Genomic DNA, 22938 nt, shown 5'->3' with positions numbered 1-22938 from the left:
CATTACATAGAATTTTATTGTGGCTCAGAGAGTATGAAAAACTGTTAAATGAAAGAAACCTCCACTGATAGGAAGTAGGAGAAAAGATTGCTGTTTTCTTTATGTGGGTTTTCAACATAAATATAATTAACTGCTTTTTGAACTGTACTCATTTAATTATGTGTAAGTTGGTTTTCTCCTGTTCATATTGAATTGTAACTGGAGCAAAAATAACCTTGTGTTGTTGAGGAGACTGTAATACAATACAGTGCATTAGGAGTAGAGTCTGTGGTCTTCTGATACAACTTCAGCCAGTCCGTCTCCACGCTGATTTTCATCCTTCTCTTCTGCTTCCTCTGTAGTTTGAACAAACACTGAACACCTGCTTTAGACCAGAGAGAGGATCCAGATTGGTATCAATCCCCAAATGCTGTTAGAAACACCCAGAAAACATGCTAAAAGTGCAGCAGGTTCACAGCATCTCCAAACACTTTGGTTCAAAAACTCTAGTACAGAACCCAAGATTTTTCTTTTTTCCTTTCTTTTTCTTTTTTTTTTTTTCCAGATTTCCTCATTGATTGATATGCAGACAGATTTGGAGTCATGGAACACATTATTCTTCTGCAGAAACAATGGTGATTTGTAGGTGTACTAGGTTGTTTGTAGTGGTTGTGCACCACTGGCTCATCTCCACTTAGAACTACATAGAAGAGACTGTGTTTGTCTAGAAGACAGTCATGAGTACAGACTAGCACGCAGAAGTTCTTAGAGAGATCTTCTCGTTGAAAGAGCTTTGGTTGTGACCTTAGACAATCTAGAGAAGTGTGTCACTAAGCATAATCTATCCAGCTTCTCATAACATTGTGGAGGCCAAGGCAGTACACCATGTAATTTAGGGTTCCTAGATGATAGTAGATCTTGAGGCGTGATTTTTCTTTTTATCCATTTCATTAAAAACATAGTCCTAAAATTTTTATTATTTGAGCAATAGGGGCAATTTGCAAAATAAATTTGTATATTCTTGTGGGAAGTATGAGTGTGTACAGATGTCCTTACCTGTACAGACTAGTGTGGAGACCAGAGGCTGACTTTGGGTGGCCTTTCCTCAGTCACTTCTAAATTATTAATATTATTTATTTATTTAGAGCCAGCTTATCCCTGAACATGAAGCTTGTTCTTTGTACTAGGTTGGCTGGCCAGTGAGCTCCCAGGATCCTCCTGTCTCCAGCTTCCAACTCTAGGGTTACAAACATGTACTGCTGCACACTAGCTTTTTATGTGTTCTAGGGATCTAAGTTCAAAAACTCACGCTTATATGGTAAGCTGTTTACTCGCTAAGCTGTCTCCTACCCCTGGATATTCTTTAGGTTTTAGCAGTAAGAGATAATTTCTTATGATTCATAAATCATACCTCCACCCAAAAAACACAAATGGGCAATATTAAAATCACTTCCCTCTTAATATGTTAGAAAAATCTCTAAATGGGGCCCACTTTGGCAGATGTCTCAAAGGCATTCATTAAGGAAGCAACAATGAAGCACTATGTACTGTTAGTAGGACACGGATTTATAATTCTGTTTGATGGTTTTGAAGGTGGCAAGTATGTTCACTTTGGTGTGCTGTGAGATTAGGCCATGCACTTAGGGATTTCTACAAACCTAAGAGAAATTAATAGGTTTGCTTTTTTTTGCTAGCTTGATGACTATATTGAATCTCCTAGCTAGATGCCTCAGACAGTTGTATTGGTAGAATATGCCTCAGAAAAAGGACAGCAGGGTTGGAGGTGAGAGGATCAGATTTTGAGTCAGGATAGTTTTGTTATGATTCTGTGTAGTAGGAGCTGCTTTGGGCTGCGTTTTCACCCAGCTCCACACGGCTAGCTTTACCCAAAATAACAACAGACAAATGTATTCTTTTAAACACTGCCTGGCCCATTAGTTCCAGCCTCTTATTGGCTAACTCTCACATCTCGATTAACCCATTTTTAATAATCTGTGTAGCCCCATGAGGTGTGGTTTACCAGGAAAGATCTTAACCTGCGTCTGTGTCAGGTGGAAGAATCATGGCGACTGACTGACTTGGCTTCTTTCTCCCAGCATTCTGTTCTTTCTACTCCACCCACCTATGTTCTGACCTATTGCGCCAAGCAGTTTCTTTATTAACTAACCAATGACCTTCCCACATCAATTCTGCCTCTTCCTTTGCCATGCACTTAATCCCTGTGAGCCATTTCTAGCCTAATGGCCAAGGCTGAATTAACCTCTGACATCCCTTGCTATTTTCTCTAAAAGTGGGACTGGTAAAGGGTTCATGATCATAGATGAGATAAAACCATAACCCAGCACTGGCTATGCTTTACTCAGTCTTGTGAATACTGCTTGACACTGTAGACAGTGACCCCCAATCTGACTTTCAGAAGCTAAGGAGGTGGTAGAAATCCTGGAGAGTTTTGCAGACAGTGTGTATGACTGACATTGGTGAATGGTAAATTCCGCAAGCCACAAAGAATAATCATAGCATATGTAGGTTTTGTGTCTCTGCTCAATAGTCACTTAGTCACTGGCTGAAGGGACACTCAGCAGAGCTTGAGTGGCACAAGGAGCTGCTGGATTCACCTGGCCTCCCACAGGAAGGAACAGAAGCAGCCTCTCTATCTTCATACACCCAGCTCTGGAAGCCCTGATATGCCAGTCTCTGCTGTCTGATGCTCGCCCCAGGCAGAATCAGAGATACCTTCTGTAAATGCTGACATATTGGAACCTCTATTACAGCACTTCTTTCATAATGCTTCTGGGTTGAAGTTGGTTGTTTGCATTTTGATCTTCTTCTATCTATTTTAACTTGCTTGAGGGCATGGCATATACACATAGTGGATGCTCAGTAATTGTCCGATTAATACAGATCAGAGCACAGAGACAGCTTCATGAGAGCAAGAGCACAGACTTGGGAGCCTGCATTCCCAGGGTTCATATATAAGCTCAGCCCTCTACTCTGTGACCATAGGCAAGTTTCCTTACCTGCAAAATAGAGACATTAATACAACTACCTTATAGGGCTCTTGTAGGAGGTAAAAGAGTTAAACAAATGTGAAACACAGTCCTATGTAAAGATGGTTGTGTTAATATTTTTTTACTTTAGTCTTTCTGAGTGTGCTCTCACTTCCTAAGGTTGAATTTGAAATTTGCTCTGTTAGGGAGTCTTTTCATCTGTTCATGCAATGTTAAGCATTTGCGAGAACAGAGACTGCTCACTCATTTCCCAGTGACCAGATCTAAATAATCACACAGAAACTATATTAATTACAATACTGTTTGGCGTATTAGCTCGGGCTTCTTATTAACTAACTCTTACACCTTAAATTAACCCATTTCTATTAATCTATGCATCATCACATAGTTATGGCTTACCTGAAATGTTCCCCAGTATCTTTCTACCTCAGCAGCTACATGGTGTCTCCTTAACTCTGCCCATTCTCTCTATCTTCTCCAGCGTGGCTATGATCTGCCCTGCTGTAGGCCGAAGCAGCTTCTTTATTAACCAGTGGCAATAAAACATATTCATAGCATACAGAGGGGAATCCCACATCAGGCATTCACCACCCCAGTTTCTCCTTCCTCCCCATTGATGGTACTCATGACTGTCAATTTAGTTGTGTTTCTTTTGTTTTTTGAGACAAGGTTTCTCTGTTTAGCCCTAGTTGTCCTGGAACTTGCTCTGTAAACAAGGCTGGCCTCAAACTCTGTCTCTGCCTCCCAAGTGCTGGGATTAAAGGTGTGTACTACCATCCCTGGCTTGCTAGGTTTCTTTAAAAAGAAAAAAAAAGGTATAAATCCATTCATTAAACATAGACTATAATCTTAGGAGATTTTAAAGTGAATATAAATCCACTTACACTCAGTGAGATGAACAAATGATTTTTTTCCTGAGTACCAGTTTTGATCCACTAATGACAGATGCATCTTAGGAGGGATCCTGAAGACATCTCCTTGTTCAGCAATGACTGTCACAGACACAGAATAGAGACACAGCTGCACACTTGCTGTCCATCTTTACATGGTTTGTTATTAATCATGCAACTTTGCCATTTTCTTCTTCACCTTAAAGATGAGAAGAAGTGCTTTCCTCTCTTGTGACTTCTTCTGATGTAGCTTACCTTGCTGTAGTTTCTGCCTCAGCTTAGGTAGGTAGCTAACACTTTTGTCTGGCAGTTGTATTTGCTTTGATGTTTTGAAGTGTCAAAACTTGGCAGGAAAGCTTTTTACTCTGATTAATAGCTTGCTCTAATTACTCTAGCTAGGAGGTAGCTTTAAAAAGAAAATGGAAAGAGAAGTGATTAAGTGAGATGCCTGAAGAAGCTCCTTCTCAACTTTTGGAGTTCTTAGACTCACTTGACCACATTGGAATTTGTTTGTTTTTGGCTTTCCTCTCCTAAAGATAATGGAGGAGGAGGAAAGCTAAGTTGAGTTCCACTGACTGCAAGAGAAATCACTTGAAGAAAGATTCCTCACCTTATCCTCTGAAGAGGAACATGGCATCTCCTCTTCTAAGAAGCAGGGCATGGTTGCTCTTCTCTTTACACATTCAGCGTCTGTCTGAACTATTGGAAGCCTGCTTGGCTTTAGAAGCCTGCTCTTCCCTCTGAATATAGTCAATACAATTGGAACATAGTTAAACTATAATTTAGGGGTGAGTACATAAAAACTTTTTGCTGATTCTACAGTGGATTTCCCTCTTGAGAACAATTTATAATTAAAAAAACAAAAATCACAGCACTGTTTGAATCACAGCAGCATTTATTCCTGCCAACTATGGAAGATTATAAGTAAAGAGCCTAGTTCTCAAGCAGAGAGTGCTAATAAGTTCCCCAAGACAATATTCTGTAAACTTTTGCACCTAGGATGAGTCTTGTTGGAATGCATGGACTTTAAATTTACAGATCTGCGGTTCTTTCTCTACTCTATTTCATCAGTTTGTTTTTGTTTAAGCACAGAGGGGAAGTCCAGATGCCTGTAGCCCTGTGAAGCAGGTGTCAGTCTGATTGTTTAACATTCTCAGTTCAAGGATGTGAAGAATGATTGCAACCATCCGATCCCCTTGTGCCGGTCTTTAGATCCTGGAGTCTCAATACTTTGCCAGAAATGTGCAGTTTCTGGTGGTGATCTGTTGAGTGACTGCAGTTTGCCGGATGTCTGGTGACCCTGCCTACCATTCTTCTTGTCGTTAAGCCAGGGCATTCTCATGTTCCCCAAACACTTTACCCAGCACCTGCCCAGTGTCAGCAATGCGGAAATAAGGAAACACTTTTAATATGATCCCTGTCTTTGTGGAGCTGCAGTTGGAGCCATGCTCTAGGTACCCTCCTGTTATCATCCTCTCAGCTCTTCCATGTGTTGAGGGGAAACGGGATAGGATGGAAGAAAGCTGTGCTCTCCACCACATGAAAAGGTGGTACTTCTTAGTTCAAGAGGTTGTGAGGAGGGGATCCTTGTGGCAGCAAAGGTAGGAAAGAGACTTTGAAAATGGACCCTGGCTGGCTGTCTTCTGCTTAGCCAGTACAGTTGCAAAAAGTCAAGATGGACAGAGGAGGGACATCCTTAATGGCAAAAGGTGGAAGTTACTCTAAGAGTCAAAGCTGTAAGGAGCACAGGGATCTTTCTTGCAGGCCAGCCTCTAACTTTTCACGCAGGGGAAATTAAGGCCCACGAGAGGCAGTAGTTTGCTCAACTCAAAACGACAGTTAGTAGAAGACTTCCTTATAAGTGTGTGAGAAGAAACATGACAGAAAGCAAGACTTTCTGATCTGTATGTTCAGACCAACCTATAGACATTTCTATGACTAGCAGTTATTACTTCCTTGTCTAGAATTCCCTGAGCATTAAAGAAACCATAACACTTTTTAGTTAACTGACTAGTCCCCGGGAAGTGATCAGATGTGTGGTTTTTTTCAAATGATGATTTTTTTTTTTAGTCCAATACTCCCATGTCTCAGGCATGTAATAAAACTTGTCTGTTATTCATCCCGTTTTTTTTAAAGAAAGAAAGAATGATTACTTCCTGTTATTAGCACTCTGCCCTATATAGTTCGTCACCTAGCAGTAAGGTAAATGAGGATTAATACAATTGGGCTGTATTGAGAGGGAATCCTCTCTACAGCAATGGCACCAGGTAGGCACACACAAAAAATGCTTTTTTGTTTTAATGTATGTAATGTGGATATAGAGTTTGTCATCTCACAGGACCTCTGTGAGAGTCCCACTTCTGTCACCTTGTGACCTTGGATGAGTTATTTCACCTCTAAGACCATTCTCTGTCTGTGAAGTGTGATAGAGTATGCCTGGGTAACTACTTGAGCATATCTCTAGACCATGGCTTCCCATGGCCTCCACCCTAATCCAGTGCCTGCTGCGTGTATTACAGGTATTTTTGTTTTAGAATGGGGTCTTATTTTTAATCCTATATTATAGGCTACTGTAGGGATCAGATGAAATATTGGAATCTTATATTTTAACCATCACTCTATCTACTGTCTCTGAGAAATACCTTAAACTGAAAGCAAAAAAGAATACAAATGGTGTCTTGTGATTTCTTTCACCTATATCATTGATCATTCTCCATTCATGTTCTACCCACATCATTGTTTCTCCTTTTCCCAGCCTCACAGAAAAATAATGGAGACATATACAAAGCTCTTAGATGTAACTGACCTTGTGCACCTTTAATTGAGGAAGGATTTGCTAAAGTGCCACCACCACCCACCAGTGGTTTACTTTACAACCCATGTCCTGGCTCGACTGACTGTTGACTGTATAATTTGTGTAGTTTTGTTCCGCTGCTTTAGGGCAAAATCTTTTGAGTGGTCATTAAATGGGATTGATAATTGGCTTATGATGAATATTCATTGTGACTAATGACTTTGGGCACATTTTACACATACTATCCTCCTACCAAGTGAGATATTTGATAGAATCATTTTTTTCAACTTGCACTTTAATTAAATATTCACAATACCGCTTTTTTGACTATGTTCCTTATTGTACACTTTCATTACAAAAGATTTTATATTCTCTAGGGAATTAGTGTAGCCCTTCAGATTCCTACATGTGATACTATATAGGACTTTGTATATCATTTCTAGATCAGTGTAAATAAACAGTCCCCATTGCAGTCAGCTTAGTCACTGTTCTTAGTGGTACACAGAATGGGTGTCACTTAGTATTTTGGAAAAGAGCCAAACAATCTCCTCTTACTTTGCTTGCTTGCTTGCTTGCTTGCTTGCTTGCTTGATTGATTGATTGATTGATTGATTTAAGATTTCTGTCTCCTCCCTGCCACCGCCTCCCATTTCCCTCCCCCTCCCCCAATCAACTCCCCCTCTCTCATCACCCCGAAGAGCAGTCAGGGTTCCCTGCCCTGTGGGGAGTCCAAGGACCTCCCACCTCCTTCCAGGTCTAGTAAGGTGAGCATCCAAACTGCCTAGGCTCCAACAAAGCTAGTACGTACAGTAGGATCAAAACCCAATGCCATTGTTCTTGACTTCTCAGCAGTCCTCATTGTCCACTATGTTCAGTGAGTCCAGTTTTTATCCCATGCTTTTTCAGACCCAGGCCAGCTGGCCTTGGTGAGTTCCCGAAAGAACATCCTTATTGTCTCAGTGTGGGGTGCACCCCTCGTGGCCCTGAGTTCCTTGCTCGTGCTCTCTCTCCTTCTGCTCCTTGGGGTTGTAGTCCGATGCTCCAATGTGAGTCTCTGTCTCTGTCTCCTTTCATCGCCTTATGAAGGTTAATATCCAGGAGGATGACTATATGTTTTTCTTTGGGTTCACCTTCTTATTTAGCTTCTCTAGGATCACTAATTATAGGCTCAATGTCCTTTATTTATGGCTAGAAACCAATTATGAGTGAGTACATCCCATGTTCCTCCTTTTGGGTCTGGCTTACCTCACTCAGGTTAGTGTTTTCTATTTCCGTCCATTTGCATGCAAAATTCAAGGAGTCATTGTTTTTTACTGCTGAGTAGTACTCTAATATGTATATATTCCATACTTTCTTCATCCATTCTTCCATTGAAGGGCATCTAGGTTGTTTCCAGGTTCTGGCTATTACAAACAATGCTGTTATGAACATAGTTGAGCATATACTTTTGTTGTATGATAGGGCATCTCTTGGGTATATTCCCAAGAGTGGTATTTGTTTGTTTTCTTAATCAAATGGGTGAATGTGTCTCACCCAAATTGTAGAGATTGGACCTTAGAAACTCTCTAATGGAGCACCTTAAAAGCTTCTGGCTTTGTTTGTTTTTAATGAAGTTTTAAAATCTTATCATTTAATCTGGTATATTTATTTGAGATTAAGGAGTAATGGTAAAAATGATGCCTAGAGATTAGATTTGGCTCAAAATAGTTCAAGCAAACAAGAAACAGGAAATCAAGTTCCACCTCAAACAAAAGCATCCTAGTGAATAGCATGACAATCACAAACAAATTTATATAATATTGTTACTTGGTACCAAGTAGATTTTTTTAGCACTTATATATTTATAAAATTAATTTTGGCTTTTAACTTTATCTATTTAATGTGCTGTAGAACTACAGCATAGACACAGGAGTAGGTAAGTGGGTGGATGGATGGATGAATAGATGGATAGATGGCTTAATTTTTCCAAAAGTGATATATTTGTATATCTAAGCTGGTTCTTGTTTTGGAATGTGAGTTTGTGGAACTAATGAAATGTTGATTATGCTTATTATGTAAGCCAACCTACTAGCTATCTTTATGTTGTAGGTCAGGTCATTTGTTTTTAGTTCACTCAGTGTGCACACTGCATTGACAAGCACTTAGATGCATTCAGTTGACAAGTGTGGAGATGGAAAAGAGGACTTCATGTACTTCACAGCCAGGGGGTCTTCAGTCTGTTCCAGTTCAGTTAGTAACAGAGAGTCAAGGTAAGACTTCAGAGAGGAAAGAAGCGCTGCTTCAGAGACCTGTGAGAAGAGTGCTCACAGAACAAACCCCAGCAGGTTTGAGAGATGAATGGAATGGTGTGAAGGAAGGAAAGAGGTTTATAGCTTTTACTTTTTGTATTCTTTTACTTGTGCAAATGATGTGCCATCTTGGGAGGCAGCTGAGGTTGGCTGAGATGCTCCTTCTCAGATAGACCAGAGCTGGCACAGGCATTCTATTCCAGCTGAGCCCTAGAGGCTGGCAAGCAACATCAACAAGAATGCTCTGGCAGCTGGTTAAAGATGAGCAAAAGAACTGGTGCTCAAGGCTGTTGTGAGCCCCCAGCTAGACTTGCAGATGCCATCAAAGTAAAGGAGATTTGTCCTCCATTCCTCATCACCAGCTATGTTTGTCCTTCTAAAATCCTTGAGAAACTGATCATAGCAGTCTTATGTGTGGCAGCTACCTCTGTGAGAGAACCGACAGAATGGACTAGCACAGGTGATTGGGGACCTTGGTGCCTGGGACCAGCTGTCCACACTCCCTTGATCTACTCCGCACATGTACCTGACTTAAAGAATGAGTGAAAAGAGTGGTTGAGGGACATAGCACCCTGGCTTCAATACACAGCTTTAACAACTGTGAAGCATTAGCAACATATCCAGTTTAAACTGGTTGTTTTTACTAACCTCTGGGATTCTTTTCACTGGGTATTGCCATGTCACTCTTTCACCACATAAATGTCCCTCTGTCAACAAAGGCCAGTTACCAGCTTCCAAAAAAAGCTTCCAAAAAGACCTCATAGTGACAGGCTTCCTAAAAACCAAAAAAAAAAAAAAAAAACAAGGAAAAAGAGACAGAAACCTATATTGTTGGCTGTTATCACTTAGTAACTGGGTCTACAGGGTTGTCATATTGAACTTGACAGAGATTGTATTGCTTTTTACTATCTCTACTTTTAATTTTATCAGTTACTGCTTGTACTGTCATCTCTGGCTCTTAAGAAAAGAATAAAGAGAAGAAACACAATGCCGGAGCTTGTTGAGAGAAGTGGGGAAGGGTAATCCCACAAAGGATGCTGGCGCAATAGATCAACTAGGTGGAAGAAGTAGACTCTTACCTCAGATCTAAAGACCACATTTAGGAGTTAGATGCTTGTAGAAATTTTGGAGATGTTTTCTTGGACAAAGAGTGGTGCTCATCACTAAAGAAAAGGCTTGTCCACACAGTCATTCAAATCTCTTCTCTCAGAGACTTGAAGAAAATGAAGATTAACTTGTCAAAAACATCACATCGAATGATGTTCTTTCTAAGTCCTCGGTGTTTGCTTATAAATCAATTTAAGAAATACTAGGTCTCCTTTTAAAAGTCAGGAAAGAACGGAACAGGCTTAAGAAATAGGACTTATTACCTAAGAAATAGAGTCAAGTAAACATGACAAAAAATATTCATCCTCCATGCTAATCAGAGGGGTGAAAAATAAAAGTGAAATGGAAGTAGGTTTAAACCTGACTACCGTGCTTAGTCCCGGTGAGGCAGCGTGAGCCTCTGCCCTGTCAGTTAAACTTGCACAGACATCCTCACTTACATTCCTCTGCCTGCTGAGTACCTTGGTACTGTGTTTGTAAGCCATAGTTAGCTCTGGAATCTGCATCAGAAATCATATATCCAAATGCAAGTGTGTAACTCCATGATAGAGAGCAGCAAAATGGGCATAAGGAATACACTGAAAATGGTGAGAGGTGTGATTCCTAAGACGATTTAAGGATGTAGGAAAGTGGTATCAGATAATGTCAATATAAAAAGAGAAAGCATTATGTTTATAGTCATTCTAGTTTCATTAGAAAAGAAACTATAAGTGCTTACATGTCCGATACCCTAAAATGTTAAATAATTTTCAAAAAATACTAATTCTTTTATCATATTCTTCATTTTCTCAAATTTACATTCTAAATGTACATGAACTTTAAAGTCTTTTATTCATTCATTTTCATTTTTGAGGGGGAGGGGGAGTGATCCTGGGGATTGGACCTGAATCTCAGGCATACTAGGCAAACACTACCACTGAGCTGCACCCCTGCCCCAGCCTCATCTTAGCTTCATAATCAGGGAACAGGGCACGAAATGCATATTTTGAAGAGAAAGTCTATTGCATTGAGGTGGAGTGGGCACATCTGACTTAAAGTTGTTTTTGCTGTGACTTTGAGTCCTTAATTTTGGCAGCACCTCCCTCAACTTTGCCGTGAGATCTGACTTTCTGTTCCTCTCTTTTCCAGCTAACTGCCTGTATCCATGGCTCAGCGGCCATGCTCTACCCCATGTACTGGCAACACGTGTACATACCGGTGCTGCCCCCACACCTGCTGGATTACTGCTGGTAAGGCTGCCCAGAACCCTGTCTTCCCCTTTCTTCTCCATGAATGACCTATAAATGTAAAGGCTTTAGCCTGTAACTGCAGCAGGTAACACTAAGTTAAAAAATAGTCTAAATGTTACTGGGTTTGGAGCACTTGACAGCAAAGTGCTTTATGACATGACTTTCTGAAGGGATCAAGAGAGTAGCTGTTATTTTTAGCACTTCTCACTGTAGAGAAGCAAAGCACCAAGAAATTGTATATTTTTTCCGACTAATACACATTGGAAACTGGTAACAGGAACTATTGGGATCTTCAAGATCCCTTGGGTTTCAGCAATACCCTGGCATGTCCCAGCCGACTTGCTTTTAAATGTAATTTGGGCCTTTTAAATTTGTTTTCCCTCTTTTTCCTTTTTGCAGACCTTCTCGTACTTCTTTTTTGTTAATTTCTTTGTTTTATTTTACTGTTTTCTTTTTTGAGACAGGATTTTACTATATATCCTAAGCCAGCCTCAAACTCACAACAGTCTTCCTGCCTCAGCTTCCTGAGTGCTAGGATTATCAATGTGTCACCGCACCCAGTCATGTAATCCGCTGATCTCTTCCAGGAATTGACTGTTGGGTATGTGTTAGTGGAGGAAAGGAAAGAAGCCTTGTATCCACACATCATTGGTTCGAGACTCTCCTTCTCTATCTGCAAGTTGAAGTTGTTCAGACAGAATTCTGTTTCTGAGATGACATACCAAACAGGGTTGGATAGCTTGTGGGAGGCGCAATACCTGCAAAAGCACCCTCACTGCCTCCAAGAGTGTGCTGAAGATGGTGCTCTATTTGATATCTTGGATCTGTTTTCCTTATGAATGATCTCTCTCTGGTGTAGTGTATTAAGAAGCGTTGTCTTGAACAGTTCGTATTAGTTGATGTTGATAAGGGCTCATAAGTACCCTTGGCATCTGCCAGAAATTGGAGCTTCAAGAGAAAGGCTTTATTTGGGGGACCACAGCCCTTCTTAGGATCGGATACTTTGAGATTGGCCACTGATTCAGGATGATGGAGGTCAGTCACCATGATGTTTTTTTTTTTTTCAATCCTCTCTGAAAAGACTCACCTAGGTAGGCACCTTGTGTGCTAGAAGCTTAGAAGCTTAGAGGTACTACGGTCACCCAAATTTGGATGTTTTAGGTTCAGCTTCTTCCCAAGAAGCCACATGTCTAAGAGCACAGTGCTGAGTGAGCTGCCTCTTTCTCTGTATTGTGATCTTTCTGGTCCTGATGGGTTTTCTCAGTCATACTTTCTCTCAGTTCTGCACTAGATGTATAAATTTTAGAAGAGTAAATTCTAGAAGACTGTAGATTGTTGTCCCCCTCGGTTTTTTGTTGTTTTGTTTTGTTTTGTATTTCAAGACAGGGTTTCTCTGTGTAGCCTTGGCTATCCTGGAACTCACTCTGTAGAGCAGGCTGGCACAGGCTGGCCCTGAACTCACAGAGAGATCCACCTGCCTCTGCCTCCTGAGTGCTGGGATTAAAGGATGGACATGATTGCTTCCCTTTTTTGGTGGGGATGGGGTGTGTGGGTTGGAGACAAGGTTTCTCTGTTTTGCCTTGGCTGTCCTAGAACGCACTCTATAGACCAACTGACTTGGAAGTGGGATTAAAGGTGTGCTCCACCACCTTCACCCTGGATTTTTTTTTTATTATTAAAAATTTTCACCTCCTCCCTGCATCCCATTTCCCTCCCCCTCCACCCACTCCCCTCTCCCTCCCTCTCCAGTCCAAAGAGCAGTCTGGGTTCCCTGCCCTGTGGGAAGTCCAAGGTCCTCCCCCCCTCCATCCAGGTCTAGGAAAGTGAGCATCCAAACTGGCTAGGCTCCCACAAAGCCAGTACATGCAGTAGGATCAAAACCCCGTGCCATTGTCCTTGGCTTCTCAGCAGCCCTCATTGTCCACCATGTTCAGAGAGTCCAGTTTTATCCCATCCCTTTTCAGTCCCAGTCCAGCTAGCCTTGGTGAGCTCCCCTTAGATCGGCCCCACCGTCACAGTGAGTGGGCACACCCCTCGCGGTCCTGACTTCCTTGCTCATGTTCTCCCTCCTTCTGCTCCTCATTTGGACCTTGGGAGCTCAGTCCAGTGCTCCAATGTGGGTCTCTGTCTCTATCTCCATCCATCGCCAGCTAAAGGTTCTATGGAGATATGCAAGATATTCATCAGTATTGCTATAGGATCCGGCCATTTCAGGCTCCCTCTCCTCAGCTGCCCAAGGAACTAGCTGGGGGCATCTCCCTGGACCCCCAGGAACCCTTCTAGAGTCAAGTCTCTTGCCAACCCTAAAATGACTCCCTTAATTAAGATATATACTTTCCTGCTCCCATATCCATCCTTCCTCCATCCCAACCATCCCATTCCCCCAGGCTCTCCCCATTCTCACTTTTCTCTCCCCATCTCCCCTTTCCCCCATTCCAACCCACCCCCAAGTTCCCAATTTTTGCCAGGCAATCTTGTCTACTTCCAATATCCAGGAGGATAACTATAAGTTTTTCTTTGGGTTCACCTTATTTAGCTTCTCTAGGATCACTAATTATAGGCACAATGTCCTTTATTTATGGCTAGAAACCAGTTATCAGTGAGTACATCCCATGTTCATCTTTTTGGGTCTGGCTTACCTCGCTCAGGATAGTGTTTTCTATTTCCATCCATTTGCATGCAAAATTCAACATGTCATTGTTTTTTACCACTGAGTAGTACTCCAATATGTATATATTCCATACTTTCTTCATCCATTCTTCCATTGAAGGGCATCTAGGTTGTTTCCAGATCCTGGCTATTACAAATAATGCTGCTATGAACATAGTTGAACAAATGCTTTTGTAGTATGATAGGGCATCTCTTGGGTATATTCCCAAGAATGGTATTGCTGGGTCCTCAGGTAGGTTGATCCCAAATTTCCTGAGGAACCGCCACACTGCTTTCCAAAGTGATTGCACAAGTTTGCATTCCCACCAGTAAGAGATGAGTGTATCCCTTCCTCCACATCCTCTCCAGCAAAGGCTATCATTGGTGTTTTTGATTTTAGTCATTCTGACAGGTGTAAGATGATATCTCAAAGTTGTTTTGATTTGCATTTCCCTGATTGCTAAGGAGGTTAAGCATGACCTTAAGTGTCTTTTGGCCATTTGAATTTCTTCTGTTGAGAATTCTCTGTTCAGTTCAGTGCCCCATTTTTTAATTGGGTTAATTAGCATTTTAAAGTCTAGTTTCTTGAGTTCTTTATATATTTTGGAGATCAGACCTTTGTCTGTTGCGGGGTTGGTGAAGATCGTCTCCCAGTCAGTAGGTTGCCTTTTTGTCTTAGTGACAGTGTTCTTTGCTTTACAGAATCTTCTCAGTTTCAGGAGGTCCCATTTATTCAATGTTACTCTTAATGTCTGTGCTTCTGGGGTAATACGTAGGAAGTGGTCTCCTGTGCCCATGTGTTGTAAAGTACTTCCCACTTTCTCTGGAATTTTTTTTAAAAAATCTTTCTTATTTGTTTATTATTTGTATATGAATATTTAGCTGAATATATGCTAGTTCCCAGGCCAGAAAAAGAGGGTGTTGGATCCTCTGAGACTGGAGTTACAGATAGTTGTGAGCCACCATGTAGGTACTGAGTAATTGAGCACAGGTCCTTTGCAACAGCAGCCAGTGCTCTACTGCTGAACCATCAGTCCAGCACCTTGTAGAGTGTTTCTTGGTTGATCAGGAACTGTGCCCACATTGTGTTGCCATGTCTTTTTACACTTTGCTGTATTCTGGAAGTTGTTCCTTGTTAAAAATGCCTTCCAGATACTCTGGGTCTAGATTTCATTTCGATCCCTTGGAGAACAGGTAGGAGGATTTGTATGTTTTTAAATAGAGAAGGATTGAGGTGTGAAGCCCTTGTAATAGATTTACCTTATTTGGGGCCCCTGCTCTCTTCAGGAGTGTTTTTAGACCCCAACACTCCTTCAGCATCCCACTTCTGTGCAAATTCTGTGTCTCCTGTCCCCTGGGAAACCATGAGTGTTGTGCTCTCTCCATCAGCCACTACTCCTGCCATCATTCCCAGGTCAAGGTGAAGGTCACAGGCTCATGTCCCTACAGCTCTGTCATGGTGCCTCTGTGTTCTTAGATTCCTTACACAGCATCTAGGAACCTGTCTCACTGCCCTGTCACTGCTGTCTGCTTATCTACAAGTCTGTGTCCCATCTATTTAGACATTCTCAACTTCGTCCTACCCCTATCATTGCCATTTCTGTGCCTTTGGAAGCCACACTGTAGCCCCTCATACTGGTATTGTTTGTCATCTGTACAGAGGTGACCTTCCTCCCTCAAAAAAAAAAACCCATTGATTAGCATAGAGAAGGTTGAGAGCTAAGATGACTCACCTAGTCCTTATCTCAAGTCCATCACTGCCTGGCTACACAGCTTAGAGAATGTAGATTTGCTTCTAGGAATCTCTGCCCTTATCTGAAGAGGGCCTCCTCCAATCCTTCTTAAACACAGGGTGACTCTTGACACTATGCAACCATTTGAAAGCCCTTTCATTGCCCCTTTCTCCTTTTTACTTTTCATTCTCTCTGTTTTGATTACAGCTTCCTCCTAACCTCATTGTAGCTTCCTCTCTATCCTTCCTGTTTATTAACCCTACCAAATTTGCTTGCCTTCCTGCTTGCACTGGACCTTCATGGAGTTCTCCATGTGATGAATAATTGTGCATTATTGCAGACACAACACCTAGTCAAGGCCTAGATGTCATTCAGTCTCAATCAAGAGGCACTTAGATGATGGGGTGTTGAAGACAGATATGAGAAGGGGTACCCCAGCATCTTCCTATCTGCTCCTTCTCTAACAGATACTTCTGGGGAATTCTAAGGGCCATTGCATGTGGGACCTGCTAGAAAATGGTGCCACCCATTCTTAGCTCTCCCTACTCCTTTACTCTCAGCCCTTTCTACACTCATGGTCAGGCCAAAGGTGAGGCTTTTTGCTCAGATGAAGTCTGGTGAGGAGGGACAGATAGCCTGCCTGAATCCCAAGGCCTGTTATTCTTGAGCCATCCTCTGTCTTTTCTTTTCCTTCCCTGGAGGAAGGAGGAACAGTCTATCCAAAACTGGCATCTGCACCTGAGCTGGGGCTCTGCCTCCTGAGACTTGTCTGGGTACATTGGGCTTTTCTTCTCCCTTTCCCCCCATTTTCCACTCTCTACAAAGGTCTGCAGGCCCTGGCTCCTCAAGCAGACCTTTGCCTATTTGTCATTCTTTTTTGAGCTTCTAAACCACTCATTCTTAGTTTTTCCAATGACAACTATATCAGTGGAAAGAACGTGTTTGTCATCTGGTAGTATTTGTTGTCATTGTTTAGATGGAAGATTGTAGAATTGAACAGAAGATCAAAGAGAAAAGTACAGGGAAGCTAGAAGGAAAGCTAAAGCATGAGACCCACGGGAAAGGGGAAGGAGAGAGAAGAGGGAAGGTTGGGGAAGTTAGGAGATAGCCTCACAGAGTGACCCCCAGCACAGTTAGCATGGAGAACCCCTCTTTCAAGTATAACGGACAGCCTCACAGGCACAAGCCTCTTCCAGACATGTGACCTTTCCCTCTGACTTCCACATGGAGACAGACGCATTACCCACACACACACACTTCAGTGAAACTCAGAGTGTTTTCAAAGGCAGCCTAGAATCCCACACAGAGCTGGTTGCAGTACTTAATACTGTGTTTCGATAGGAGTGCATGGGCTTTGGAGTTCAGGGATGGCAGCACTCAGAGAACTGACAGAGCCCCTTGCCAAAAAGTTTAGCTTTAGAATTTCATTATTTAGAAAGTTCTGTTGCTAAATTATTAGCTGTTTTAAAATTATAAGCTTGTGTGTAGTAGCACACATCTATGTAATCCTAGTCCTTAAAAGTCTGAAACAGAAGGTTTACTTCAAATCCAAGGCTAGCTTGGGCTATATATCAAGTACCAAGTCCCCCAAGGGTTGTATAGCAACACCCTCAAGCACACGCACACACACACACACACACACACACACACACACACACACACACACACACTATCCAGCAGCTTATAATTCAAAATCACAGAGAGTAAAATGTCTCTGTGATAGCAGTGGTTAAGTCTGCTAGGCCCCAGTCACCGGACCACCTCTTACCTCTGTGACCTCATCCCATCCTCCCAATAGCCCTACATAGCCCTACAGAGCAGGTTTTATCAGCACCACTTCATGGGTCAGTAAACCAAGGCCCCAAAGGGTTTAGTAGCTTGTCTCAGATTCACACTGTGTTTTATGTGATTCTGGTCTCATGGTCATAAGCAAGAACTATATGTACATACACACATCCTAACATTCAGATCTGGAAACATCAAAATATTTAACAATGACTTGTGATGGAGAAGAGACTACTTCAGCTTGCCTTTAGTACAGTTTTTATTATTTCTATAATGAAATAGAACTTTTATTATTGAATGCTTTCTTTTGAAAAAAAACAACAAAAAATAAGTTATTTATCATAGCCAGTTGTTCATTGTAACCACTGTCTCTCCTGTTTTGTTTGTGCAGTGTTTGTTTTGTTCTCTTCCTTCTGATTTTCACTGAAGGCTGTCCCAGGTCCTCTTTCCAATGTCATCTCTCATATCATCATTCAAGAATTGTGTCATAGTCTGCTGAGCCACAGGCATGTTAGCAGTTCAGACTTGGAATAGAAGACTTATCAAGGAAGGATGCTGAGTCTGCCATCCCAAACTCACAGTTGAGCTCTGCATTCATTTTCTGATGCCTAACCAGCTTTGTGATGAGCCCGAGCCCCCCCCCCCCATGTTTGTACAATGTGTCTTTCTCCTAGTCTTTGGTTTTCACAAAGAACTTTATGACATTTGACCAAGGATGGTTTCAGGCCAGTGGGGAGTGGCATCTGCTTGTAACCATAAGATATAAGTGTGATGAAATGAAAAGACCACAGGAGAAGAAGGCAGGCCCTCCAGTCAAGGCTTAACTTGATCATTTTAGTCTGATGTAACTGTTCTGGGCCGAAAGTAAAAAATGTCATGAAAATTGAGTCAGTGTTAATTACTCTAGTCTATTGAGATCCTTGACTTGAAAGTTACCAAGTTGAGTTGAATCCTTGAGCCAGCAGGGATAACTAGCATTTTAAGCAAAGGGCTGGGAGCCCACAACATGTAAATCTGAGGGAGGTTTGTTCTTCTGCAGATGATTTAAATGTCAAGTACATCCCCTTACAGGGGATACACAAGTGGAATCTGAAAACTATTATCTCCTGTAGAAATGAACTCTCAATTTGCTCACCACACAGGAAGGGCGGATTCTAGTCATTTTCACTGCCAGCAGGTGCCCTTTCTATGCATAATAGACTTCACAAGTGTAATTAACACATGAGGACCACTGCTGCCAGTTTTTCAGGTACATGCTGCTAGGATTTTTCAGGACAACAGTGCTGGCCACATAAGCCTGTCACATGGCACTTGAAGATGAGATGTTCATTGACCTCTGGACAAAGACATGTTAAATGGGGCTGAACCTAACCCCTGCTGTGAGCATCACAGGTCATGCTCCGTGGGCTGCTGGGACCCCAGAAGCTATATGCAGGCTTTAGTTGAACAGAAGCTAGAAGAACAGAGCTGTAGTTTGCATGCAGTTAATAATTTAAAGGATGAGCACCCTGCAATTATGTGGAAGAGTCTAATTGTACATGCACAAACACAACAACCAATTATCTGAGTTAACTTTAATTAGAACTATAATCACAAATTTTCATTATCTAAATGAGTCAGTTTAGTACAAATGGGTTCCCTTAAATATTTTCCAAATTAATTTTGTTCTGTCCCTTCTTCATGTTGACAGAGGGTAGTAAAGTAGAGAGTACTTAGCATTTGAGCTTCCACAGATCTGGATTCAAATCTCAGTCTTCTTTTATTTAACCTCTGATGTACACTGTCTTTTTTCTGTAAAATGGGTACAGTTTACCTATTTTAAGGAGTGACTGTGTAAATCCCAAGTACAATTATCAGGTATGACAGAGGGGCCACTTAGAGTGATTGCTCTTGTCACCATCACACAGGATATGAGTTTTAGTTTCTGGGAGGTCTAGTTGACATCAAATATTTCTCTTGCTTTTGCTGCCTCAAGAGACAAACTTTATAACTCATTTTCTCTTTTACCCATGAGATTGTTTTTATTTTGACTTTTGTATTTAACTTGAGTTATTGTATGGTTGTTTTCATTTGCAGCTGTGGCATAAGAATGAAAAGAAAAGAAACAAAAGCAGATGGCAGAGAAAACGAAAGGAGTAAGACATTTCCAGCCCTTATGAATATTTAAAAACATGTGCTGCTGGTTCCTTTAGATCTGTGCCATTCCTTTGACTTTGAACATGAGAATGAGAATGTTGCCTACCTTAGCTGATAGCATTTCTGAGTTTGGCCCACCCTGGAAAGCCTTCCATTTGGGAACAGAAGGATTAACTTGCAGGTGAGGGTCAGTACTGGCCTTTCGTATTAGCACTCACCATCTATGGAAAATGTGTGTGGTGAGTCCTTTCTAAACACCACTGTAGGATTTCAAAATTGAGCTATAATTTATTGACTCTTTCATATATGGGAGGAAATTGAAGTTCAGAGAGGTTAAGACTGAACTACTGTCACTTATGTAAGAAATAGTAGAGACTTCACTTGAAAGACAAGACCTTCTGGTGCCAAAGCTTTCCTTACTAGTGTCTTCAAGTGTCAAAGAATGATCTGTAGTTATTACCAAGATTTGTGAAAAAGTCCATCTAATCTTGTTGACATTTTACTTATTATAGGTGTTGTGTTGTTGTTATTTAATTATATGTTTGCTCAACAATATTTGTAGAGTACTTAATAAGTAGCAAGCACCATGCAGCTTGGATTCCTGTAAAAACCATATGGGACTGCCCATAGGCTCTTCTTGTCCTTCCTTCCTCCTTCAGAAATATTCTGGAATAAGCACCACAAACCGACCCTAAGATGTTTGGCATCTTCTAGGCACTTGTTCACATACTTTGGTGATAAAATATTTTCAAGGCATATTAAAAACAAGTTCATTTTTCCCATCTCAAAGGACAGCCAAGTCAAGGGCCAAGTTGCTTGTGTTTTCTAAGCCTATGATTGAACTAAAAAGGCAAATGGAGCCTGTGTGGGTCAAACAAGTTGCATCCAAGTTTGTGAAATGCATCATATTCCCTGATATCCTAGAGTTCACTCTTTGTCCCAGAGCAGTGGTGCACAGATTGTCTATGAGAGATGTTGCCTAGGAAAGGCTACCTATCTAGACTGCCTGTGGGGTGAATCGATTCCATCCAGGAAACTTAGAAGCAGTACATCTGACCACACAGTCTGTGTGGGTGACAGGCCATCAGCCTGGATACAGTAAAGTAATACCCAGCAAGTCATGACTGGATCATCATGGATGCCATGAAATTTCACAGAGGATGAATCGGTAGCAACTAAGTGGGATAATTCATAGTCTTGTTATCAGAGACAAAAAAAAAAATGGAATGAAAGAATAGTCTTTTTTTTTATTGAGAAAAGGAAAAAAAAACCTCCCTCCCCCTCCTCCCACCCTTCTCCCCCTCACTCTCCAGTCCAAAGAGCAGTCAGGGTGCCCTGCCCTGTGGTGTGGGGTGGAGTGTGGGGCTTGACTTTGACTCTAGCTTCCCTGTTTACTACAATCTTTGAAAAGACTCTCTTACTCAGAGGGAATAGTCATTACTGGTAACATTAAGGTTCTCTTCCCTAAACAGTAGATTTTGACTTTGTGTAAGTCAAAACTGTCTAATTTGATGATGCCAGTATTGTTGGTGTGTGTGTGTGTGTGTGTGTGTGTGTGTGTGTGTTTTGTCTGAGTTTTCTGTCCTTCCCAGTTCCCACAGTCATTACATCCCAAAGAAATCACACAGAGGTCTACATTAGTTATAAACTGATAGACCTAGTAGCTCAAGCTTCTTATTAACTCTTATAACTTATACTTGCCCATTATACTTGTCTATGTTAGCCATGTGGAGCCGTACCTTATTTGGCGAAGCAGTCACATTTTGCTTCTTCTGTGGCTGGGTCACGACTGCAGGCTAGAACTTCCTTCTTCCCAGAATTCTCCTGTTCTTATTGACCCACCTCTACTTCCTGTTTGCTTGTCCCACCTATACTTCCTGCCTGGCTACTGGCCAACAGCATTTTATACAATTGACAGGGTATAAACTATTGTCCCATACCACTCCCCCCCCCTTTTTTTTAAGGAACAAGAACTTTAAATCTAATATCCTTTGTTTAGCTTTTCTCTTGACCATTATCCATAACAACTTGTAAACAACATTCTAAACAAAGGAAAATATCCATAGTCCATTTTTTTGGGGAATGTAGGCATAGTTTTCCAGGCTACTTCCTGCTGGCTGGGGCCGCTCATAATATTTTGGGGACCTAAAAAAAATTAGAATTATGATCAAGTCCTGACTGTAGTATCCTGTGAGGCTTGATCATCTCAGGCAACAGTCTTGAATCTGTTCTGGATGTAGAACTCATACATCTGGGCCATCCGCTCCTACCAGAGATTTCTCAGGTGGTCTTCCTTGATCAAACCTGATTTTTTTTTAAACCCAGAATGAATCTACAACCTCTCATTTCCTGTGGAAACAAAAACAAAACCTCTTCTCCAAAGTAATATACCTTTTGACTTCAACTTTGAAGTCAAGGTATTTTTAAAATACCTATCTTGGATTAATTCAGCAGCATTTATAATCAAATATCTTTTAGCAGCTATTGCTTCTTCCTCAGCATTCAAACAATTCAAAGAGAACATAATGACACACAGTATCCAGACTCTCTGTGTATTTTTCATCTTTATGTGGCTTTATTTTAACTTTTATTTATTTTTTAATTTAATTTAATAATTTTGGCTTTTTTAAATTTTCCCCCTCCTCCCAGCCTCCCATTTCCGTCTCCCTCCTCCCACCCTTCTCCCCCTCCCCCCACTCCACTCTCCCTCCCTCTCCAGTCCAAAGAGCAGTCAGGGTTCCCTGCCCTGTGGAAAGTCCAAGGTCTTCCCACCTCCGTCCATGTCTAGAAAGGTGAACATCCAAACTGGTTAGGCTCCCACAAAGCCAGAACATGAAGTAGGATCAAAACCCAGTGTCATTGTCCTTGGCTTCTCATCATCCCTCATTGTTCATATTCAGAGAGTCCAGTTTTATCCCATGCTTTTTCAGTCATACTCCAGCTGGCCTTGGTGAGCTCCCAATAGATCAGCCCCACTGTCTCAGTGGGTGGGTGCACCACTCGTGGTTCTGACTTCCTTGCTCATGTTCTCCCTCCTTCTGCTCCTCATTGGGACCTTGGGTGCTCAGTCCAGTGCTCCAGTGTGGGTCTCTGTCTCTATTTCCATCCATCACCAGATGAAGGGTCTATGGTGATATGCAAGATATTCGTCAGTATTGCTATAGGATAGGGTTGTTTTAGTTTCCCTATCCTCATCTGCCCAAGGAACTAACTGGGGACATCACCTTGGGCTCCTGGGAGCCACTCTAGGTTCAAGTCTCTTGCCAGCCCTAAGGTGGCTCCCTTAACTAAGAATTGTGCTTCCGTGCTCCCCTATCCAGCCCTCCTTTATCCCAATCAT

General features: G+C 41.7%; 1 protein-coding gene across 4 annotated transcripts in view; it reads left to right on the top strand.

The window, feature by feature from the left end:
• Nucleotides 1–22938, top strand: part of Dennd1a (DENN domain containing 1A) — a 536773-nt gene that overhangs the window by 302202 nt on the left and 211633 nt on the right. For all 4 annotated transcript variants that reach the window (XM_026778778.1, XM_026778777.1, XM_013345984.2 and 1 more), the window contains one exon: nucleotides 11195–11295. In XM_026778778.1, coding sequence (XP_026634579.1) covers nucleotides 11195–11295 — 101 coding nt within the window. The remainder of the gene's footprint in view (nucleotides 1–11194; nucleotides 11296–22938) is intronic.

Source organism: Microtus ochrogaster, chromosome 4 (assembly GCF_000317375.1).
Source record: "Microtus ochrogaster isolate Prairie Vole_2 chromosome 4, MicOch1.0, whole genome shotgun sequence".
In the NCBI taxonomy this organism is placed as follows: Eukaryota; Metazoa; Chordata; class Mammalia; order Rodentia; family Cricetidae; genus Microtus; species Microtus ochrogaster.
This window is presented reverse-complemented; position numbering and strand designations above follow the sequence as displayed.